General features: G+C 42.9%; 1 protein-coding gene across 6 annotated transcripts in view; it reads left to right on the top strand.

Annotated features, from left to right (window-relative positions):
- rbms3 (RNA binding motif, single stranded interacting protein) overlaps positions 1-21,688 on the top strand; it is a 256,131-nt gene that overhangs the window by 205,020 nt on the left and 29,423 nt on the right. For all 6 annotated transcript variants that reach the window (XM_034124685.1, XM_034124684.1, XM_034124683.1 and 3 more), the window contains 3 exons: positions 6,999-7,105; positions 13,907-13,950; positions 18,734-18,830. In XM_034124685.1, coding sequence (XP_033980576.1) covers positions 6,999-7,105; positions 13,907-13,950; positions 18,734-18,830 — 248 coding nt within the window. The remainder of the gene's footprint in view (positions 1-6,998; positions 7,106-13,906; positions 13,951-18,733; positions 18,831-21,688) is intronic.

Below are 21,688 nucleotides of genomic sequence, written 5' to 3'. Positions count from 1 at the left end.
AGTTACAGTAAGAGGGAGGCTAAGAAACCCCCCTCACACAGCCCCTCTGCCCCTTCTCCCCTTATTAGTCGGGTGCCCTGCTTTCATTGATCATAAATCAACGTCACTGGCGGCATTGATCGTCAATCACCCCCGATGACATTATTGATCGGCCGGTCCCTCGGCTGTAGGCTTGCCCTCGGCCCACATTGCAGGCCGGCTGTGCCGTATTGATCCCCTCAGATACAGTATCGAGGGCTCTTTATTGATAATTCATTTATTTTTGCTGTAATTTCATTTTCTTTCCTGTCCATACAGTTGTTACTGGAAGCCCCTTCGGTGGAAACCTAGTTAACAAACACACAGCCTTTTTTTAGTCCTCACCATGCTACTCTAACTGATGTGGCTTGTTTGAAGCACACTGTGCAAATGCCATTATCAATTTTTGCAGTTTGTGGAAGCCTAAGGGGTTCAAAATAACTATAACTAAGAATAATCATACGTCTCAATCCCTGGACCCTCTGGAAACACCCTAACATCCAGTTTTTCTTGTGATTTTAATGCTGCTTGTAATGCGCTCGGAGTGTGAATTTGTGTCACTCTATGAATGTCAAGCAGTGTCGTGCTGGAGAACACCATGCAGGCTCAGCGAAAAATTCGTTTTAATGGAAAATAAAACGTATACAGAATGTTTTTTTGCAGTAACATTATGTGGAAGCTGTATTAAGCGGCGAGTTTGAATGCTTGATGTTTATAATGAAACCTTCGCAATAGTCTAAACCCACACTGAACACTTCATGGCCTCATCTGAGGTTTACTTGCAGAGCTCGAAACTGATTTATTCTGATACTCTGTCGTATATACTGAGAAATCTTTGCCGTAGGTCTGGTGGATGGGTACTTCTGCTACAAGCGCCCCATCTGTATGATTCATCTCTATAGATGGGAGGTTTCACGGGTCACTGGAGGCGTTGGCAGTGTTATAATACTCTGCTAACAGGGACAGGGCTGGCTTCACTGTCTGCCCACACAGGCAGTGACACAGACAGTGGCACAGGAGTCAACCCCCCCCCCCCCCCCCCCCTTGGGAAAAGTCCACCGACAGCTGCTCTTAAGTCCGTCTGCCACAGCACCAAAACGGTTTGCAATGAAAATAAAGCTCCACAGGCCAGGACCAGTTTCAAGTCGCAAGGACAAAGATAAACAATTAAGGCTTACTAGTTATGAATTCCATGAACACAGTTATTCTTCGTATTTATTTCCACTGTCAGAGGAAGGTCTATTTCTGTTAAATTTCATTTCCTGGGAAAATGTGTTATTGCAACATTACCGCCTTGCTGATGCCCTGCATTGCAATGCAACACTTTCATTAGTTGGTTTTTGATTCATAATGAAATGTAAGGAAGCAGCTGTCTTTAACACGAGAGAGATACATTTCATCATATTATCTCATTCAATTTATTTCAGTGAGTCATAAAAAAAGGACTGTGTATTAAACATTTGAGTTACATGCATTTACATATGAGCTCACTGTGCACATCCAAAGTGCAAACATCAGTTACTGTCAAATTAAATCAAAATAAATTGTTTGTAATTGATCCTAATATAAATGTTTGAATGCAAAGATGAAGACCTCAGGAGAGTCTTCAGACCAAACAGTCTACTTGGCTCTCTGCTTGTCTGTGATGTATTCACGCCACATCTCCTGTTGCACACTGTAATGTTTTCTTAGCTGGGATCTTATTTCCAATCCACTCTGCAAATAGTGTTTTTCAATTTTATACTATACTCTTACAATTTTGAAGCGACCACAATGCGGCTTCTTGTAATTGCCACCGTGGCCAGCTGTGTAAAGCGGCCTCTGATACTGAGACCTACTGCAACAACTAAGATGTTGGCAGTATGGAGAAGCATGTGTGGGTTCAGCATTAGAAACATCTGCCATGGCCACTTTCAAATTGCAGCTGACTACAGGAACCAGCAACGCACAACTATGCCATTTGGAAGGAATGCGGCGAGAACTGTCTTTTTGTATAAATCTTATTTCAAAATATGGATGGAGGATTGCGAGTCGTTTATAGGAGCTGGCAAACACATGTACTAACTTCTTCTCACTCGCATAACTGTTGTTTTTAGTAATTTGTTTTGCTCACCATGGCAACCTTAGCGTCGGGAATGGCGAGTGGAATTAGCTGATTAAGCTAAAATGAATATCTTGTTCAACTGGTACCTCAGAGCTTTTCACACAGGGGTTTGCTAGCAGCTGGAAAGCCCCTGCCTGTTTGGCGCTGCTCTTGCTGGAGAAGATTAATTCAGATTCGATACTCGAAGGTGCAAGCATAATTTCATCTGCTAAAATAATTACAGCTCTTTTTAATGCAGAATCTTCCACAACTTATTATTTGTCTAAACCTAGTTTGGGCTCAGTCTGCTCAGCGGTTCATGAAGAGATAGATGGATGGATGGATGGATAGATAGATGGATAACCACAGAGAGTGATGCAATGGAGGTAGACGTACGGAGAGGAGCGAGAGATGGATTAGCATGTCAGAGACTCCCTACAAAACATTACTCTTAAGTGCGCAATAGCTCATCGATCAGGCTTCTACCGCCTGCATCCAGGGCTCTTCCCTCCACTTCCCTTCCCGTAATCCATAATATGATCTCAGGCCTGTGCCGGCTGCAGGGGCCCTCTATGGGAAAGTCTGAGCAAGGGCTAATCAATAGCCATAGAGCATGTGTATCGGATGCAGAGTGAGAAGCAGGGCTTTGTTGACATCCTCCTCCCTATACTAATCTCACTCATCTATAAAGTATGGATTGCACAGGGGGGGGGGGGGGGGGAAGTGGACTGCGCCTGTCACTCCTACCATTGAAAGTATCTCCGTCTCTTCCCTTCCATGTCTTCTTGACTCTTTATGACACTGTACCCGTCTTTCCATCTATCTCCCTCTCCTTCTCCCTCTTTGTCTCTCTCTCTCTCCCGCTCAGTGCCCTCTCCATTTATCGGGCCGTGTCATTGAGCCATGTGTGCCGTCCCTGTCAGCAAAACGGCTGGCAGACTGTCTTCATTTCCGCGCTGAGAGATGCGAGGCCAGCGTGGCAGTTGTGAGAGCTATTGACTGGAATCTATCAAAGCCCTCCCTGTAGGGAAGCTGCCTGCCTTCCTGGTTGGCGGCCATTCTGAGCTTGCCCGTTTTCACTCTGAAAATGGCGACGTATATGCTGCTCCATTCTTGTCCACGTCCTTTCTCATTTGTCCCTCTCACCTGTCATATGTTCTATCAGGACTACTAAATCTGTGTCTATTTCTAGCACGATGTCCCTTGTGCTCCCTTCCTCCTCATGTGTCTTTCCGTGCCTCTCATTCTCTCCCTCCTTTTTTTCTTCTCTCCTTCCCATAAGACTCAGCCTCCTCTGTCTGGGCAGACAGGTCAAGCTTGCTGATGGGAATCAGACAGTTGTTGATCCAATTAGAGCTCCCCTCGAGCAGTGTCAGAGTAAAGCAGGATTCCAATCAAAATACTTTCCTCATTTTTCTCCTTTTCCATATTCCCTCAAATATGTCCTTGCAGTCAAACACAGCTGAACCATCTGACCACTTAGCTCATGGAACCTCAAGCCAAAAACCTGTAGGAACCTTTAACTCGACTTTGTTCTTAAGAAGTGCAAAGCTTCCTTTCGCTGAAGCTTTTCAGACTGACTGACTGCTTTTGGTACAAGTGGCTGAGCACTTCCTTCTGTCAGGCCTCTTTAGGACTTTACACATACCAAGAGCAAAGGCCCAGTCTGCCTCTGGAGCTCTTGTGAGAAGCCTCTGTTATAATGTAACTGTCTGGATGGCTAAAAGCTATTTCACTGAGCAAATCCTTTTTACCCAGTCCTTCTGCAGCTCAGGGAAATTACTGCATTGATTTCATGCCGAACAGACATGCAGTCCAATTCTGATCAGCGGACAAATGTATGACATGATGATATTTATGTGTTATAATGCACATGCTGATTTGCATTCAGCTGGCTTGCAAGACCATCCAGAGCACCATCCAGAGCACACTCAAGCACTATTTGTCTGCAGATAGTAGAAGGAAAAGCAATGGTTAGATCTGCTGTTACTCTGCAGACAACGGACTGATTTCCCCCAGATGCCCGCACATAGGAAACAACATGAACAGCAATAATGACTTATGCAATGCTGCGCTAATACTTGCAACAAGCATTGTTATTGCTCTGTCTCATACAGACGTACATCTGCGTACTCATTGGTTTATTTTCCTGGTTGGCAATGTGCCTATTGATGAGCAGAGAGCCATGACTATCTGTTCAGAGCCAGATGCACAATCTGAAGTGTGATTGAGCCGAGGCTGCGATCCAATGATGCTAGCAGCGCAGACATCTTACTCGCACTGAACTGTTGAGCCATGCTCCTATTGCTTTGGTGTACATGTGAGTGTGGCTGGTGTTAAATGTGCACAAGTCTGCGGTCACCACTCGTTAAAGTGTTTACCAGTTCCTACAGTAACACACATAAAATATAATTAGGAGCCTCCACGGAGCACCTTGTTAGCAGCAGTTGTTCACCCTGTCCAAAATCCTTTTTTGAATTTTTTTCCCATGATTAAGGATCATTAGAGGGCAGCAAATGGTTCATAACCAACATTTTTTAAGTGGCCACCTACAACAAATACTCCAGCCTGTGACCTAAAGCTTAGCGTCAGCAAGCTAGCATTACAAATCAGTGGCCTAGTTTATTCTGGGCTGTGCCAGTGATGATGGTGTGCGGTGAGAGGTCTTAGAAAGGTTTTTAGGCTGGTAGCAGTTTGTTTTGTGTTTTTGAGGGTTGTGTGTTGTAGCAGATAAACTTTAGGGGCAAAAGAAGGGTGTGTGTGTGTGTCAGGGCTACAGAGGCGTCTGTGTGATCACAGGGTGGGTGGGGTGGTGTGAGGCTGTTGATCTTGGGCCGGAGTCTTAAACAAATTGGCTAACTCTCTGTGGGAACTTGGGATGTAGTCACAGGGGTAACGTCAGCGTGCTCTGTGTCAGATTCTCCAAATGTCTCCGATAGCTAATTATCTCCCACAGTGCCAGAGGAGAGGTTTGGTGGAGCTTTTGTTGTTTTTCTTCTGCTGCGTTTCTCTCACTCTCCCTTCCCGGCAACATTCTCCTGGGCTGACTGTGAAAAGTTTGGTCCCATAGTAGGCCCTAAAGCCACGTAAACACATTAAGTTTTCTTATTTTCTAGAGAAGTTGGTTTGAATGTGTGTGGCCCTAAGCTGCACACACACACAGTTGTGTAAGTGCATAGCAATACTGTAAAAAAAATGATTAGAATAAAAAAATTCATACTCAAATCATTTATTTCAACTAAAAAACTCCCCGGTCGCTTCACTTCAGGTTGTTTTATTGCTGTCACTACCTTGTCAATCCTGGCAGCATTTCTTTATTCCCAGCCTTGTGATGCTGCATTATTATCAAGGCCCAAGCGCCTCCAACATCTGGGAGCGGAGATTAAAGCATCAACAATTCTCTCGGTGGGTGTCATCTATGTGATGAAAGGTCCCGTTGCTCACCTCCTGCAGACAGCCCCGTCATTGGCCCGTGTCGTCACAGAGTGGCCGTGTCACGAGCTGCCAGGCCTATAATGTGAAGGCGCTGACAGGAGAGCCGTCAGGTCCTTTCTAAGCCACCAGGTGCAGGGCAGCGGCGGTTCAGTGTTTGGACAAGATTGCTGGCTTAGTGTGTGCTGTACTGGTACTGAACTGTACAGCCTTTACATAGAGCCAGCGTTTGATCCAGGTGTAGATCCTCCCTCGGCCTCTGTTTCCTTCTTGTTTCTCCCACGGTCACTCACCTGTTTCTCTTATCTGACTCCCATTGTGTGTGTGTGTGTGTGTGTGTGTGTGTGTGTGTGCTTGCCTTTCTCTCACTACCTCTGTGGGTTTTTTTGTGTTGTTATTCCAACTGTCTCCATTCCCCTCTCTCATCTCCCCAGTCTGTTTCCAAAGAGATTCCGATCTCGCTGACGCACACTGAAAAGGGGACGGACACTGTTAAGACCCCCAGATCCCCAGCCAAGAGAGCCACCCGTTTCTCATGAGAAAAGCTCACCGAGAGCAAATGTCCTCTCGCTTTTTTTCCCCTTTGCTTCTTTGAGCCTGTCTTTCTTCAGATTGTCTCTGCCTCTACAGCATCTCAACAGGAGAGTCCTCTTCCTGAATTAATTTGCTGCCCGTCGGTGCTCACCTGCAGCTCAAGTGTGAGAAAATGCCCTTTGAGAAGTTATCTGTATAGCAACGTAGGTCATCGCAACACTCTCATCAACCTTTTATCAGCAATTATGCATACAAAAGGCTGTTGATACAGAGACAGGGGGGTCTTTTTTTCTACCTTTTTAATTAGATTAATAACAGCTATTTCATTTCATGTTTTCCTGCTGGTTGATGATAGACATTTGCCAGCTCTGTAGCGAGGGCACTTGTGTCATCCTTTGTTATCATCGTCTCAGAATGCCCCTGGTGTTCACTTCAACAGCATCTTAATATCTATGACACCCTCTGCTCAAACAACAGAGCCCGGTGAGACTGTTGTGGAGTGGGAAAAGGCATAACATTTTAAATAAAGGAGAATATGCCTGTTAAAGTGAAACGAGCAGGGATTACTCATCATGAACAGGAACGCCTTCTTGAAAAAATGCTTTGGCTGACAGAGCGGTGCTGCTTTACCATCTCCGAGGTATTTACAAGAGCGATTACTGTGATTATTATTTCAACAATACCCTGCGATGCTCTTTCATGGGCTGCCAGCCTGGGCCAGGGTGGAGAGAGCCTGCCAACAACGTCAGTCTGGGAATTTTCTTGGAGCTCCATAGGAGGGCAGAGAGGAGGGAGGGAGGAGGGAGAGACACAGAAACGATGGTAGAAGAAGATACATGCAACATGTTCAAAAGGACTCGTGTCCTTCTGACGGGTCGCAGGATGAAGTCCTTCTAACCTGATTTTCCCTCCTCTTTCTATCTCTCTGCAGCTCCCTTGGAGCCTTTGCTGTGCAAATTTGCCGACGGAGGGCAGAAGAAACGCCAGAGCCAGAGCAAGTACCCTCAGAACGGGAGGCCGTGGCACAGAGAAGGCGAGGTAAGATGTTAAACCATGCAGACATCACAGCATCTGAGATACCCGGAATTTTGTTTTATTTCATCATGAAATTGAGCAAATGTTCAAAGAATATGAGTGAATCATCAACTGTGGAAATCGTTGCACCAGCACAGTCAAATCAAATCAAGTTTTATTTATAAAGCACATTTAAAAGGGATTTTTGGTCGAGCCAAAGTGCTGTACAGTGATTTTAATATTCTTCAAGGACCAGTCGTCTTTTAAAATGTAACTTATCTATAGCTGACAAAATATCATCTTGGCTCTCATGCTGTCAGTATATTGCCACTGTAGCATCATTTTCTTTAGCTGATCATTTTCCAACCTTATTTGAACGATTGCATTCTACTGTCATTTATCATTTTCTTAATTCATTAATGGGGACATTCGCACATTTTGAAAATAACCAAAGCAACATATAATAATTGTCTTAGATTTATATATATTGTACTTGAATACAAAAACTATAGGGGACGAAAACAAATCTCAAACTCTTGATCCTTAAGACGTTCTGAACAACGCATTTATCTTTGAGGTAATGGTATTTCTTATAAAAAGTCCCACCCTGCGTACAAGAGCCCTTATTGCCAACATCTGGCTTTATGTAGACTATAACTGCCTGTCATTTGTATTTACTCTAAGATATAGAGCTGTTAAAAAAAGAAAAGGAAAACACCCCAGATATCGATCAAACTGCCCCTGGATGTATAGGCGCTGTCACGTAAATTGCATCTCAAGCAAATCGCCTCACTGAACACGCATATTCCCGCCATACATCAGAAACTAGAAATTGAATGCAGTGCTATGGTAACATACTCATCAGCAACATGTGGAGGCAAGGTTACAGCGTCTTCATAGCCTACCAACCAGCTATACTGGGAAGGACACACATAAGAGACAGGTACTAGAGTGCACTATATAGTATAGAGTAACACACACACACACACTCACGCACACATTCAGTGAGGCTGACAGTTGTGCTGAAACTGCAAGGTAGGGGAGCCCAGGAGAGATGAAATGTTTGTCCTTCAGAAAACACGTGTGTGTGTGTGTGTGTGTGTGTGTGTGTGTGTGTGTGTGTGTGTGTGTGTGTGTGTGTGTGTGTGTGTGTGTGTGTGTGTGTGTGTGTGGTGTGTGTGTGTGTGTGTGGTGTGTGTGTGTGTGTGTGTGTGTGTGTGTGTGTGTGTGTGTGTGTGTGTGTGTGGTGTGTGTGTGTGTGTGTGTGTGTGTGTGTGTGTGTGTGTTTCTGTGTCTGTGTGTGTGTGTGTTTCTGTGTCTGTGTGTGTGTTTCTGTGTCTGTGTGTGTGTGTCTGTGTCTGTGTGTGTGTGTCTGTGTCTGTGTGTGTGTGTGTCTGTGTCTGTGTCTGTCTATCACATGTTCAGCAGCCCTTACACACCTATAAGCCACTGAAGTGTGTTTAACCTAAATCACATTGCTCCATCCCCTCACAGGCCACACATTGACAGGGTCTGCTCAGTTAACTGGAGCTAAATTGAGATGACTGTGTAAGGTGTGTGTGTGTGTGATAAGGATAAAGGGAAAATGATATACTGTCAACATGGAGGAGACACCCAATTCATGTGCTTTTGATGTGTACTGTATATATCCCACCCCTTATACAGAAACTATATTTTGTAACTTACCGCATCGTGTCACACAGATCCTGCCTTCAGTAAAATGTGTTAATATATTTCTTATTCTCTAAATATACTCATTACTCTTCCTGGATTCAATCCAAAAGAGATATTTTTCCAATACTGGAAATGTGATTACTAAAAACACATCTAAGAAGTCGAATTAAGGAGAATTCCTCTAATAAGGATATTAACTATGGCCTTAAAAAGGGAGAGACACATTTACTGTGTGTTAGGGCGGGCCAAATGCATACAAGACCAATTCTGTTTCAGCTCATTGAAAGTTCTTCCTGTTGTCTTAGTAAGAGATAAATCCCTCTTCTGTATTATCCCCCTCTCCTCTCCTCCCCTCCATCTCTGTCCCCCTCCCTCCCCCCGATATATTTCACATTACTCTGGGATAAGGCGCGGCGACATGGCTGAGAGGCGGAGGTTTAACAACCTGAGTTCAAGGCAGTGTGTGTGTGAATGTGTTAATCTGTGGCTGAACATTAAGCTCCAGTATGTAGACGTTTATTTGTTTGTATGTGTGAGAATTGATGTGCTGTTGTTTTCTATGCTTGAGGATGTTTACATATTTAGCCCCCACACTTCACAGAGAAATATTTGAAATATGGGTAAGGATTTAAAAAGAAGCTATATTAGTTCCAGTAGAAAACTCGGTTTTCTGATTTCAATTAAAACATTTATTTATGTTTCTATATTTTATTGTTGGAAAACTTTTGTTTGTTCAATCATTTTTATCCTCCATACAATTTAGTATGTTTTGGAAGAGCACCACATTTCAAGACACAATACTAAGGGGGGGAAATCAAATCAAGAGAAAGAGGCTCCCACACACATCAGTTGCTTTTCTGTATTGATTCATCATCAGTAATATGCGAGTAGTGTTTCCCTTGTGTACGTGCATTAAATAGACCAGGTGTGCTCTATTGATGTCATTATGAGCTCTGGGATTTGTTTTGATGGAGCTGAAAGGTTTTATCATAAATTACTTGTCTTGTAACTTGCAGAGCCTTAGCATCTCAAATTGCTCTGTACATAAACAAGAAATACATTTAAAAAAACAGCATCACAAATAGGGCTAGAAAGTATATTATCCTTTATTAGAATGTTACATGTGTTTTTCTCATCCATAACAGTGATTACCAGTTGAAAGGATAACATTCAAAGGCTTTACTGTCAATATACAGTAGCAATATCCACAGAGAAGTGCTTGGCAATCAAAACCTTTGGTCCAAGGCTCCTCACACACTGTAATATTCAATACACTTAAGACATGATAGAATAATGAAGTAAAATAGTGCAAAGGTTATGGGTGAGTTTAAAAAGATTAGACCTCATTTACACCTTGCATTGCACTCTGATATGTTATCTGTATATTGACATTTGATCACAAAGAAGGCCTTTGCTGTCACAGCAGGTTGAAAAAGCATTCTCATTATCTTGTTTCTTCTATGTGGGATCAAAACTCAGAATGTCAATTAAGTAGATTAGTGTCCTTTAATGAGGGAAGGGGTCAACTTATTTTGCCTCGTTGCTTAAGAAATCAATAATAAGCATAGATAAAAGGGATGTTTTGAAGAATGACTGTATGAAGTGCTTATCCTTAGTCAGCGTGTTACCTAGACCTCTCTCCATAAACCCTTGGTGTGACCTTTAACAGATGTGTTGGTTGTAGACAACACATTCACACCTGGCTGAGATCAGATCTCAAGTCAGCCCATCTGCAGACATGTCGTGGCTCGTCGTTGGCATTCTGTGTGCGTTTACTCCTCCACAGTCAATAGAAAGGCCCTTATAATATGTTGTGTGTGTGTGCATCCTTGTGGTCATTGATCAGCTGTACAGGCAGGGCAGGGGGGGGGGGGGTGGGAGATAAGCATCACATGTTACTGCATCTGTCAGAGCTGAGGTCATTCCTCACCTCGCTCTCTGGCAGCAGCAGCCCACGCCATCCCTATCTCTACCTCTTTCCTTTCCCCATCTCTACAGTTTACCTCACTCTTTCTCTCACTCTTCTCTCTCTGTCCTTCTTGCCGTCGCTCTTTCTCTCTCCCACTTTGTCTCCCCGTCTCTTCTTCCTCGTGTTTGAAGGCTTCCCAGTTCCCACAGCAACATATGGAGACAGAGAGAGAGCGAGTGACTCACTGCGACTCAGAGAAAGAAAGATAGAGGGAACACATTGCATGATCAGTCAGGATACACCGGGTTGAGTGCTGCAGGGTGGGCTGATGGTGAGGATTGAGAAATATATGACAGATTTTCTTGTAAACTATCCAAAGTGGGAATCGAGAAAGTGCTGTCTCTCGCTGTCTCATGCTGACAAACATATTAGTCACTGCCTTCTTTTACCACACACACACACACACACACACACACACACAGACAAACACAGACAAGCGCCATGGGTGCTCGTTCTTTTCTCCCTCTCTCTTTTCACGTCCTCGCTCCCTTTCACCAACACACACTCCTACACACAAAAACTTTCAAAGTCACACTTCTCAAGCACCTACTCTAGGGGAATGAGTGAAGATGAAAAAAAACATCCGGCTTTCCACTCTGTGTGAAATCCTGACAGATGTCCGTGTGTGTGTGTGTCTGTGTGTCCGTGTGTGTGTGTGTGTGTGTCTGTGTGTCCGTGTGTGTCTGTGTGTCCGTGTGTGTCTGTGTGTCCGTGTGTGTGTGTCTGTGTGTCCGTGTGTGTCTGTGTGTCCGTGTGTGTGTGTGTGTGTGTGGCCACTAGGCGGGGAGAAAATAAATTGAGCGGAAATCTATGTATGGGAGGCAAAAATACAAGGAGGGTGTGGGTCAGTGTGTGTGTGTAACCGTGTGTGTTTGTAAAGACATTGATACGATGGCTCAGATCAGTTTTCCAGCATACGAATACATCAGGGGTGTCCTTACAGCTGCCTGACATAAGCTGTCCTTACACGACCCTTTTCCCCTTTTTGTAGGATCTGCATTTTGAACACATGGATGCTTACATTTACACACACACTTTTCCTTTTTATTTAAAGCTGCTCTATTTGTATAGTAAAACCATTCACCTTTGTCTTGTATTTGTACGACAAAATGCATTTTATTTACCTAAGAGCACAGATGAAATAAATGAATGCTAGCTCATTATTCACAATGTTTATTACTTGACTTAATGATTGACTACATAAATAACAATTGAGTCATTCTCTGCTGCTTATCTGTGTAAATACAGATGGCATTAAACAACATTTTGGCATAATGTTTATTGTTATGGGTATAATTACGCAAAATGTTTAAATCCATAATCGTTGTGCGGAAATGTTCTGTTAGATCATCATATGTACTGTATAAAGTGGAGACTAAAACTCAATTTCGACCTCATTTAAAATGCAAAATGAGCATACAAAGCTTCTCTCTCATTAAAAGACTGGCCTGTCCATGGCAGCTTTTCTCAGGGCCAAGCTTTGTTCACGAGATCTGTACAGTGTCAATTTTTTTCAGTCTCCAATCAAGCTCAGACAAAACACACACACACACACACACACACACAGACTGTCTCTGTCTGTTCCTTCCTCCTGGTAGCAGAGACAAAAGCTGACTGCATCAGTGATCAGTCATTGGTCGAGCAGGGTCTCCGGTCAGAAGCTTCTCTGCTGTGGAATTCATCAGCACATGCAACCAAGGGCAGCACTTAGGGGAGACATCAGCCTCAGCAGACAGATGGCCACGTCTGCCTATGCTATTAGCGTGCATTTAAACACACGCTCTAACACACAATAATGCAGTGTTGATGTCCTGTGTAAAACTGGTTTAATAATACAAACACGGAGACCTTCGCAACGTCATAGAAAAGGACTGAATGTTAAAATACACTAATAAAGTGGAAGAAACAGTCCCTTCATTTAGCTTTAACTGTGCATACTTTGTCTCTGAAAGCCTTTTTTAACTAGCTTTTCATGTGCACTCTTACAGAAATTGAACACAAAGGCCTACAGCCACTCAAACATGCATCCACACATCACTACTGTATTTATTCTGTATAGATTCCCTGCTTTTGCTCACTGCTGTGGGTTTAGTCCGGGCTCACTGACCCCCCCTGCTCCTCTGAGCCACTATTCCCTTAACGCTCAGTGTAGGTAGAACCCTGGAGGAACAAGGGCACACACAAGGTACAGAAAGACAGGAGGAGGGTAGATTAAGAGATGAGGGATGAAGAGAGGAAGGCAAGGAGAGAAAGGAAGAGAACACAGGATGATGGAGGAAGAAAGGAGAGGGGGGGAGAGCAGAGTGAGAGAGTGGAAGGGCAAGAAAAAGGAGTGTGTGTAAGTGTATGCTGATGAAATCTGCCGTCCTCAGCAGCCTCGCGTTAAAAGAAATCGGATTAGCTCTCCTCCGGGAGAGAACCTTCAGGAATGCAGATGACGGATTGCGGCGCACAGGTTTCTCTCCTGGACTCTAAGAGGGCCTCACACACACTTACACACATACACCTATACACACACACACACACACCCTCAGCAGACAAAGAATTCAGTTTTCCGCGTACCCCTTTTCTCTCCAAAGGGCATTTCTTCATTTCCTCTCATTCATAAATACATGACTGCACGTGATTGAAATAGAAAAAGACGCCTCTTCAATACCAATTCACTTTGTCCTATTGACTAAGCTTTTCCCCGCATTGGCTTTGTCACTTGTCAGTTCTCCAATTTTAAAATGAGTTGATTTTTATTTGATTGAATTTATTTTGAACAAAGAGAATTAGGGAATAAATCGCGTTATTCCCCAAGTACAATAAAGGTACAGCGAATTATCGCGCTGACATTGATGCAGGAACTTATCGACTGAGTTCCCAGAGACAATCTGAACACACCGACACAAAGTAACACACAGGTGACAGTGACAGAATGCGGTACAATGTACATGCACATGTCCAATACCATTTAGAACAACATATTAATCTTACCTGACAATCGTCTACCCACTAAAATGGTGTGACTCAATAAAATAACAGATAGTGTGCATGATTTCTGGTTCAGGTTTTAGTATTTCACACCTTACATTAAGAGTATAAAGCTTTTTTCAGTGTTTTCAAGTGAATGTTTTTCTCTGATCCTAATCTCTCAATTTGTGATTAATCCTGCGTGTTTATTGTTTCTTCTCTTTCAGACTGGCATGGCGTTAACATATGATCCCGCTGCAATGCAGAATGGGTAAGAGCTTGACGGTCAATCCATCCTTGGCACCATTTAATACACTCACCTATTGGCTCATTTCACCCCAGTCAATAATACTGCCATACATAAAGATTAATGTAGAGACTGCACTTTGTTACTGTTTGATAAGGAACATCTATAAGGGGACTTCAAATATTGGTTTTCATTGGTAGGGTAAGAAATAGCAAAGGTGTGTGTGTCTTAATGTGTCTTAGTGTGTGTGTCTTAGTGTGCTCGTGTGTTTGGGTCTTCTTCTATGTCTGTGTGTTCCTGTGTGTCTCTGGGTCTTTATGTCATGACTTAATGGTGCTGTGGAAATAAATGACCCGGCAACATGTTTTATTTTTCCCCGCTGTACTGAGACAGGAAGGGGAGTGTTGAGGCTCCCCTTTATCTCCCTCTGGCCTCAGTCACTCACAGGAAGCTCCTCATTCCCCGCTTCCTAAACCACTTATCCCCCAGTGACAGAGTCAATCTTTACCAAAAAATGTGATGAATGGCATTACTCATTACACACAGCCTGCCATGTAAAAGTCGGTCACAGCCAGCCACAGACATTTGTGTTAAGCAACAGACCTGGGAAAGTTCAGCTTAATGATCATTTTACAGAAAAAGGGAAATAGGGTGAATCAAGTAGCAAAAAGTGCAAGAGTAGTCTTTTTTTTAGTCAATGTAGAAAAGGAAAAATAGACAGACTCAGCTAGCAAAGATTGTAGAAGCTATTGTCAATTAAATTCATATGTTAATGCGAAGTAGAAAATAAAAATGCAGTTGAACTTAAATTGTCAAACTGAAATACCACTCCACATTTGTCAGACTGTGCTTACTGGTACATAAAAATTCAAATGCAAATTGGATTATCCATCCATCCGTTTTCTGCTGCTTATCCGAGGCTGAGTCTTGGTGGCAGCAGGCTAAGTGAGGCGGTCCAGACCTCCCTGCTCCCAGCTAATGTTTTGCAGCACTTAATGGAAATTCCGAGGTATTCCCAAGCCAGAGTCGATATATAGGGTAATTTCTCCAGAGTGTACCCAGTCTAACCCGGGGTCTCCTACCAGATAGAAAACCCCCAAAGGAAGGTGTCCAGGAGGCATCTTGATCAGTGGCTCTACTCTGAGCTCTCCCCACTCTAAGAGTGACCCAAGCCACCTTAAAGAGAAAACTCATTTTGGCTGCTTGTATCTGAAATCTCATTATTTTGGTCACTATCCATAGTTCATGGCCATAGGTAAGGATGGGAGCGATTGACTGGTAAATGTAAAGCTTGTCCTACTGACTCGGACACCAAACTAACCTGCCTGATGATTTGTCGCTCCAATTTACCTTATAGTCCTATATCTCCTTGTACCCCTCCTTTGGCGCAGCAACTCAATTCCAACCCTGACGTACTGTAGCAATTTCACGTTTTCCAGGGCCTCAGACTCAGAGGAGCTGACTCTCAGCCCGGGGCCTCACATTGGACTCAAACCGCCTTAGTCTGTGCCAAAGGTTGCGACAACAATGCAGCATCCCATGCAAGGAGCAGCAAAGCAATTCTGATACCTTCAAAGCAGACACTCATCTCTACTCTAAACTTTAAGACCCTGTCCAAGTCTGCGATGCCAGGGGTCTGCACACTTAGAACCTGACCCCAATGTCAGTCCCAGAGGGTGGTGGGCCCGCAGTGTTAATTGGATATGCAAATTTGAAATAAAATGATGATGCAAATTATCCACATATATACTATTGAGGGACTGAATTTAAAAAAAAATTGTTTTCAATAGCATTTCAATAAATGTATCTCAAAGTTTTCAAAGTCAAGTCAAAGTCAACTTTATTGTGTGTACAGACAGAGAGATCAAAATACCGTTTCCCACAATCCCGAATACAATAACAAAAATATATAAAAATATGTATACAAATATGTTTATACCTATATATATATATATATATATATATATATATATATATATATATATATACACAATCAACATACACATTTGTATATATGCGCACATTAAGACATAAATAAAAGCAGAACAATCAATATATACAAAATAACAGTCACTTCAATAACTTTGAGAAATGTAATTAGGAAATCACCTTGAAAAACAAAACTCTGAAAGCCATTTGAGTGTCTCACTCAAAGATATGTACTGTTTTCAGAGTTGTTGTTTTTGTATTCCTTGTTTAGGGTTTTACAAACCTGTCTGCCTTTGTGTCAAAATGAACTGTAAAACTGCAAATATGTTATTTTAACATACAGAAAATGAAATCAAACTACGAATAGAGAAATAAATATATTATTTCATCAAATAGATTTTTTCCATTCAAGGGATTTGTAGGGACACATAAAAAGACTATAAATATCAAAAACACCAATATCGACAATAATTTACCAAACTGGTAAAAACATTATCTGTGATAATGTTTTTGTTGTTCTGTTAAAGTGGGCATGGGGTCTCCAGGGCTCCAAAAATAAACTCTTGAGTTCAAACATAAAGTAATACGCACCGTCACAGTCTGATCTGTATCTTATATGGGGCTGTTAAGTCTAGTACAGGGCTCTCCAACCCGTCGATCGTGAGCTACCGGTAGCTCGCGGGCAGCTTTTCAGTAGCTCGCCGCTCGATTATCGATTATAGCGTAGTAAGGTTGCTTATTGATTTTTCGGCCGCGGCTGGACAATAACTTTTTTTTATTTTAGAATTGTTTCTGTCACACGAATATCAAATGGTCGGTGACGCAGAGATCAAGGAACAGACGTGACAGTAGCACAGCGACAACACACACGGAGCAGTCTGCTTTCTCCACCAACACCAGTCCAGAACCAACAGCAGAATGACCCGCTCTGAATCAGGCCCTGTCGCTGCGGCTCAGAGACACACAGGGAGGGATTTGTGTTTTTTGAAAAACACTCGTTATCGTCATGTCAGGTTTTTGGTGGATTTAATCAAGTCTTGGATTGCAGAGTATGAATGTCCTCTTGTTATTTTCAGTTGATAAATACTTGTGTAAAGTTTGTGAAGGCAGGAGGAAAGCTTCCGCGATCACCGTCTCCTCTCCGTTCCTCCAAACCCCGCCCCCTCCCTGAAAATAATGAGTGACAGGCTGATAGTGACCCGATAGAAACTTTATTATTCACTTAATCACTGATTGAGATATGATGAAGCTAACTTAATCTCATACATTCATGGGATTTATGTAACAGTAAGACAGAGAATGTAAGTGTGCACCCACATGCACTATTTTTGTTTTTATAATGCTGTTGTAAATACTCCTGTTGTCTGCTGTGTTCAGACTTAAGTCCTGTGTGTGATGCCACATTCAAGACATTCAGTGTCTTTTTTTTTTAACAGAAGACCGTTGCTAGAAGCTGCAGCTAGACTGCAGAAGCATTAGTTTTTTGTTTTTGAGGATAGAACCATTTTCACACACAGATATAGGGAGGCTAGACCTATACAATTGATTTATTATGGTTTATAATTTAATGTCAAGACGAAGAAGAAGAAGAAGAAGAAAAAGATGGCTGAACAACTGTTCAGTGTCAATCCTGTGGAGATCTCCAAAATAATGTTCAGCTAAAGTCTCAGCAAAACTCACAACATTTCTGGAGCCTTGTAGACCCCGAAAACTATAGAACATTCACCAAGCAGCACTGAAAATGTCTGCTTTATTTGGTTCTGTTCTACATACCTTTGTGAAGCAGCTTTTTCTGACATGAATGTCATGAAATCTAAATACAGAACAAGACTGACTGATGAACATTTAAATGACTCTATTAGAGTGAACCTAAGTGGGTACACTCCAGCACACACCTGTATGGTGGACTGCATGCAGTGCCATTCTTCTCACTAACAAAAGAGTGAAATGCTTGTAAGGTGGTGATTAAGGACATTTATGTGAATTTTCAGTGAAGTACTTACTATGTGGGCCATAATAATATGTGAGAAATCTTCGTTTTCTTGGACCTTGATGTGAAGTTAAGATTTTTGATAAGCTTTAGGTATTGCAATTTCACATGTGTACAAAAGTATAGCTTAATTCAACTGATGAGGGCTATGTGAATAAATGTAAGCAATGTGATGCAAGTAGCTCTTGGCCACTTTCATTTTTTGAAAGTAGCTCTCAGATGAAGAAAGGTTGGAGACCCCTGGTCTAGTATATACATTGTCTGATATCCTCTGCCAGTAACATGATCTTGAGATCAGGTGGAAGTAACCATTGGACGCTCCACTACTGTATGCCTCCCAGGGAATCACAGCAACACTGGGGTGCTCTAAACCTTGCAGTGAGATAAAGTAAAGTAGCGCGGAAGACCCCCTCGCTACTCTGCTGCGTATGTCAAACATTACTTTCTTGAAATGCATTGAGTTTTTCCCAAGCTCAGTCTACAGGCGGCATGGTACAGTGTAGCCTTAATACTAGAATCTCCTTCTTCATACGATGACAAAGCTCTGTGTGTGTGTGTGTGTGTGTGTGTGTGTGTGTGTGTGTGTGTGTGTGTGTGTGTGTGTGTGTGTGTGTGTGTGTGTGTGTGTGTGTGTGTGTGTGTGTGTGTGTGTGTGTGTGTGTGTGTGTGTGTGTGTGTGTGTGTGTGTGTGTGTGTGTGTGTGTGTGTGTGTGTGTGTGTGTGTGTGTGTGTGTGTGTGTCAGAATGTATTGTTGACATTATGTTCTGTACATTTATTTTGAATTTGACAAACTCGTTGCTTTGTCCTCTTCCCTTCCTTTTACCCCCTTTCTACTTCAAATGTCTCCTCCCTCCTTCCCCTCTTTCTCTCCCTCTGTCTCTCCTCAGGTTCTACTCCTCGCCTTACAGCATCGCCACCAACCGCATGATTGCACAGACCTCCATCACGCCCTTCATCGCTGCTTCCCCTGTTTCCACATATCAGGTGGGCCATAATGCACTGCATTATGGGAAGATTGCTGCCCATGTATGTGTAATATGAGGGTTTGCTTTGTGTAAGGGGATGGAAGAGAAGGGGCGGGCTGCAAAACAGCGTGAGGTTCTCTCATCTTCTCTCATCGTTTCTTCGCTGCTCCAGCTGTGCTCGATGACATCTGTTCCGTCGGCGGCAAACACAACAGGCATCAGAAAACAAGCAATAGAAAAAAGGGATTTAAAAAAGAAAAAGCTGACAGGGTAGAAAAAATAAAATCACACACCAAGACTGAAAGTGTCTAGCGAAAAAAACACTTTTGTCCCTCCCAGTTTTCTGACCTCTTTTGTGCTCCCTCAGCTGCTAACGCAATAAAGCAGTTATATTTTTATATTTTTTTAATAACTTGGATACCATCCCTTTCTCTTCCAAAGTGAAACTCTGCATTACTCACGGCTGTGATCTGTGGAGTAATGAAAGCGAACAGAACAGGAACGTGAAAATTGACTGTGTTAGATGTCAAGAGCGTTAACCGTTTTCCCGTCACCGCACATTTCACGCAGCATCCCTTTGCCAAGTCTAAACATCAAGAGGCACTGCCACTGTGCCCTCTCGCTCAGACACTATCGTTTAACATCGGCTCTGTTTGGTATGCAGAGACAGACAGACGAGGAAGGTGAGCAAGAGAGAAGAGATGAAGGATAGATGGGGGGGATAAAGGGGACAGATGGAGAGACAGACAACTACGGAGAGGAGGACAGATAGTGCGGGTGGTAGTGATGGCGGTGGCTCGGGTAGGGGGGCAGAGGAAGGGGTGTTGCTGAAGGTTGCTGTGCCTGTCTTTGAGGCACGCTTGATTAAAACTCTGGTCCAGTACCTGTGGTGGAGGGGTAGTGGGAAGAGGAGGAGGGAGAAAAGTGGGCCAGGGCGCGTCACTAATCCGCTCTCGGAAGGCTTCCCAAATTGATTTATCAAAAACAATGGCCGGGCTTTTGAGGAATATTAATCCTCACAGTTTCAATATCAGGCAGCTCTGCCACCGCTTCCTGTAATATTGCCCTTCAGCCAGTCACGGCAGGAAGGTGAGTCCTTCATCTTCTGTTGAAGTACAAAGAGACATAGGGATAAGAAAAGGAGAAGACTAACCAGGCAGCCACATATGCCAGACAAAAGGAAATCGCTTCCTTTTATGATGGAAACTATTTGCCTTTTGTAATGAAAACCTCAAGATGGCATATGCAATGACTGCATATGCCATTCCCTCTTTTATGTTTATGTTGAGTGGATATTTCTTAGCTTCTTGCTTGGTGGCATTGATTTATCAAATCTGCAAATGACCCATGCCAACTGCAATGTTCTGGTGTTCTTTCAAGCCCGCCTCCGGTGAGCTTGAATGATGATTGGCTTTGTTTCCTGGAAAAATGCTTTGATGATCCACATGACAGGAGCCAGCCAAGGCCAGATCACCACCAAGATCTCAGCTAGTGCCGCCAGCCAGCCGTGGCCTGGTTTACATCACTGGCTCTGCACACTGGCTCACTGGCTGACTAAATATGTGGCTGGCTGCTTGGATGTGTGGCTGGCTGGCGCACTAACCAGCTAACTGGTTCGATGGGTGGGTGGCCAACTGGCTGGTAAATGTACTTTTTGGCTTGTTTACCGAAAGGCTGTCATAAACGGTAACACAAGCTGTGAAGTTCAGCCAGAGGTAGGGAGCTTCTTAGGTCAGGAACATTATACCGTTCACTCACACTAAACCTACTTTAGCTACAGAATACCTGTATTTGACTAACTGTTGTTACTGTATGTAGAATAACAAAAAAGTCACCTTATCAGACCTGTTTTAGGCCCATTGGGGTACATACAAGTCAGTCAAGACAGGTCCTCAGAAGCAAAGTCTTCTGGATCTCTGATTTCTGCATTTTTCATCTCAAACGGTCTGGATAGCACTCTGCCTGCGGCTGTCTGGTACATTTTTTATTATTCTAAATTTTTACCTTTGGGCCATGTTTCCATTTTAGAGGGAGGCTGCACTTTCTCAGGCAGCAGCATGAGCCTCTTTGACACACAATTCACTGTTGTTCTGTCAACTTGTGTGGAAAAAAATGTTTATGAAGTGGAACTATGAGTCCAAATACTCTGATCTCCACATCATGCATTCCAATCAAACTCTGGCATTGGTGGAGGCAGAAGTTATGACAGTGAACATTTTAGCAGCAAAGAAGAAAATGGAAAATATAATTGTGTGCAACTCTGAATTCCAAGTGTTCTGTTACTCTACAACGATTTTTAAATACCAAGTTATCCATTGTAGTAAGAAGCAGCACCAAACAGTAGTACATTCCTATTCAGATATTCTTTGCTGCTACTTATTCTGCGTTCTACCAATGCAAACTATTGATTAAATCTAAAACTATCGAGAATGGAAATGCAAGATGCGTCCAATCTTAATCAGGTTCACATTCTCTGTAAGACTGTAAACATTAGTTTTGAGGCATCTCACATGGTGCAAAACATCTATAACATACCATAGCACTGCATTGGAGTAAGCCAAAAACAGTCAATATGTGTTAAGCATTACACTAGCTCTCTAGTTTGTTCGGCGTCATTCTGGTTTTTTTTCTGATTCGTTGGTATGCAAACAAGGGTCAGTGTCGTAATCACACTGTGGGATTTGGTCCTCAAATTTTTTTTTTAGCCACCAAAGCCACTAAATCGGCCATGAGTGGACGCATTATAATATAAACCACCGTTTTTTATTTACAACCAACCATGTCTCAACGTTTATCTGGGACAGCCCAAAATCATGTATAATTTAGGGGCCTTAAGTCTGACTATAGCGCCTAAGTCTCTCTATTAAATAAATCACA

Source organism: Trematomus bernacchii, unplaced genomic scaffold (genome assembly GCF_902827165.1).
Source record: "Trematomus bernacchii unplaced genomic scaffold, fTreBer1.1, whole genome shotgun sequence".
In the NCBI taxonomy this organism is placed as follows: Eukaryota; Metazoa; Chordata; class Actinopteri; order Perciformes; family Nototheniidae; genus Trematomus; species Trematomus bernacchii.
The sequence above is the reverse complement of the archived record's forward strand: the minus strand, read 5'-3'. Positions and strand labels throughout refer to the sequence as shown.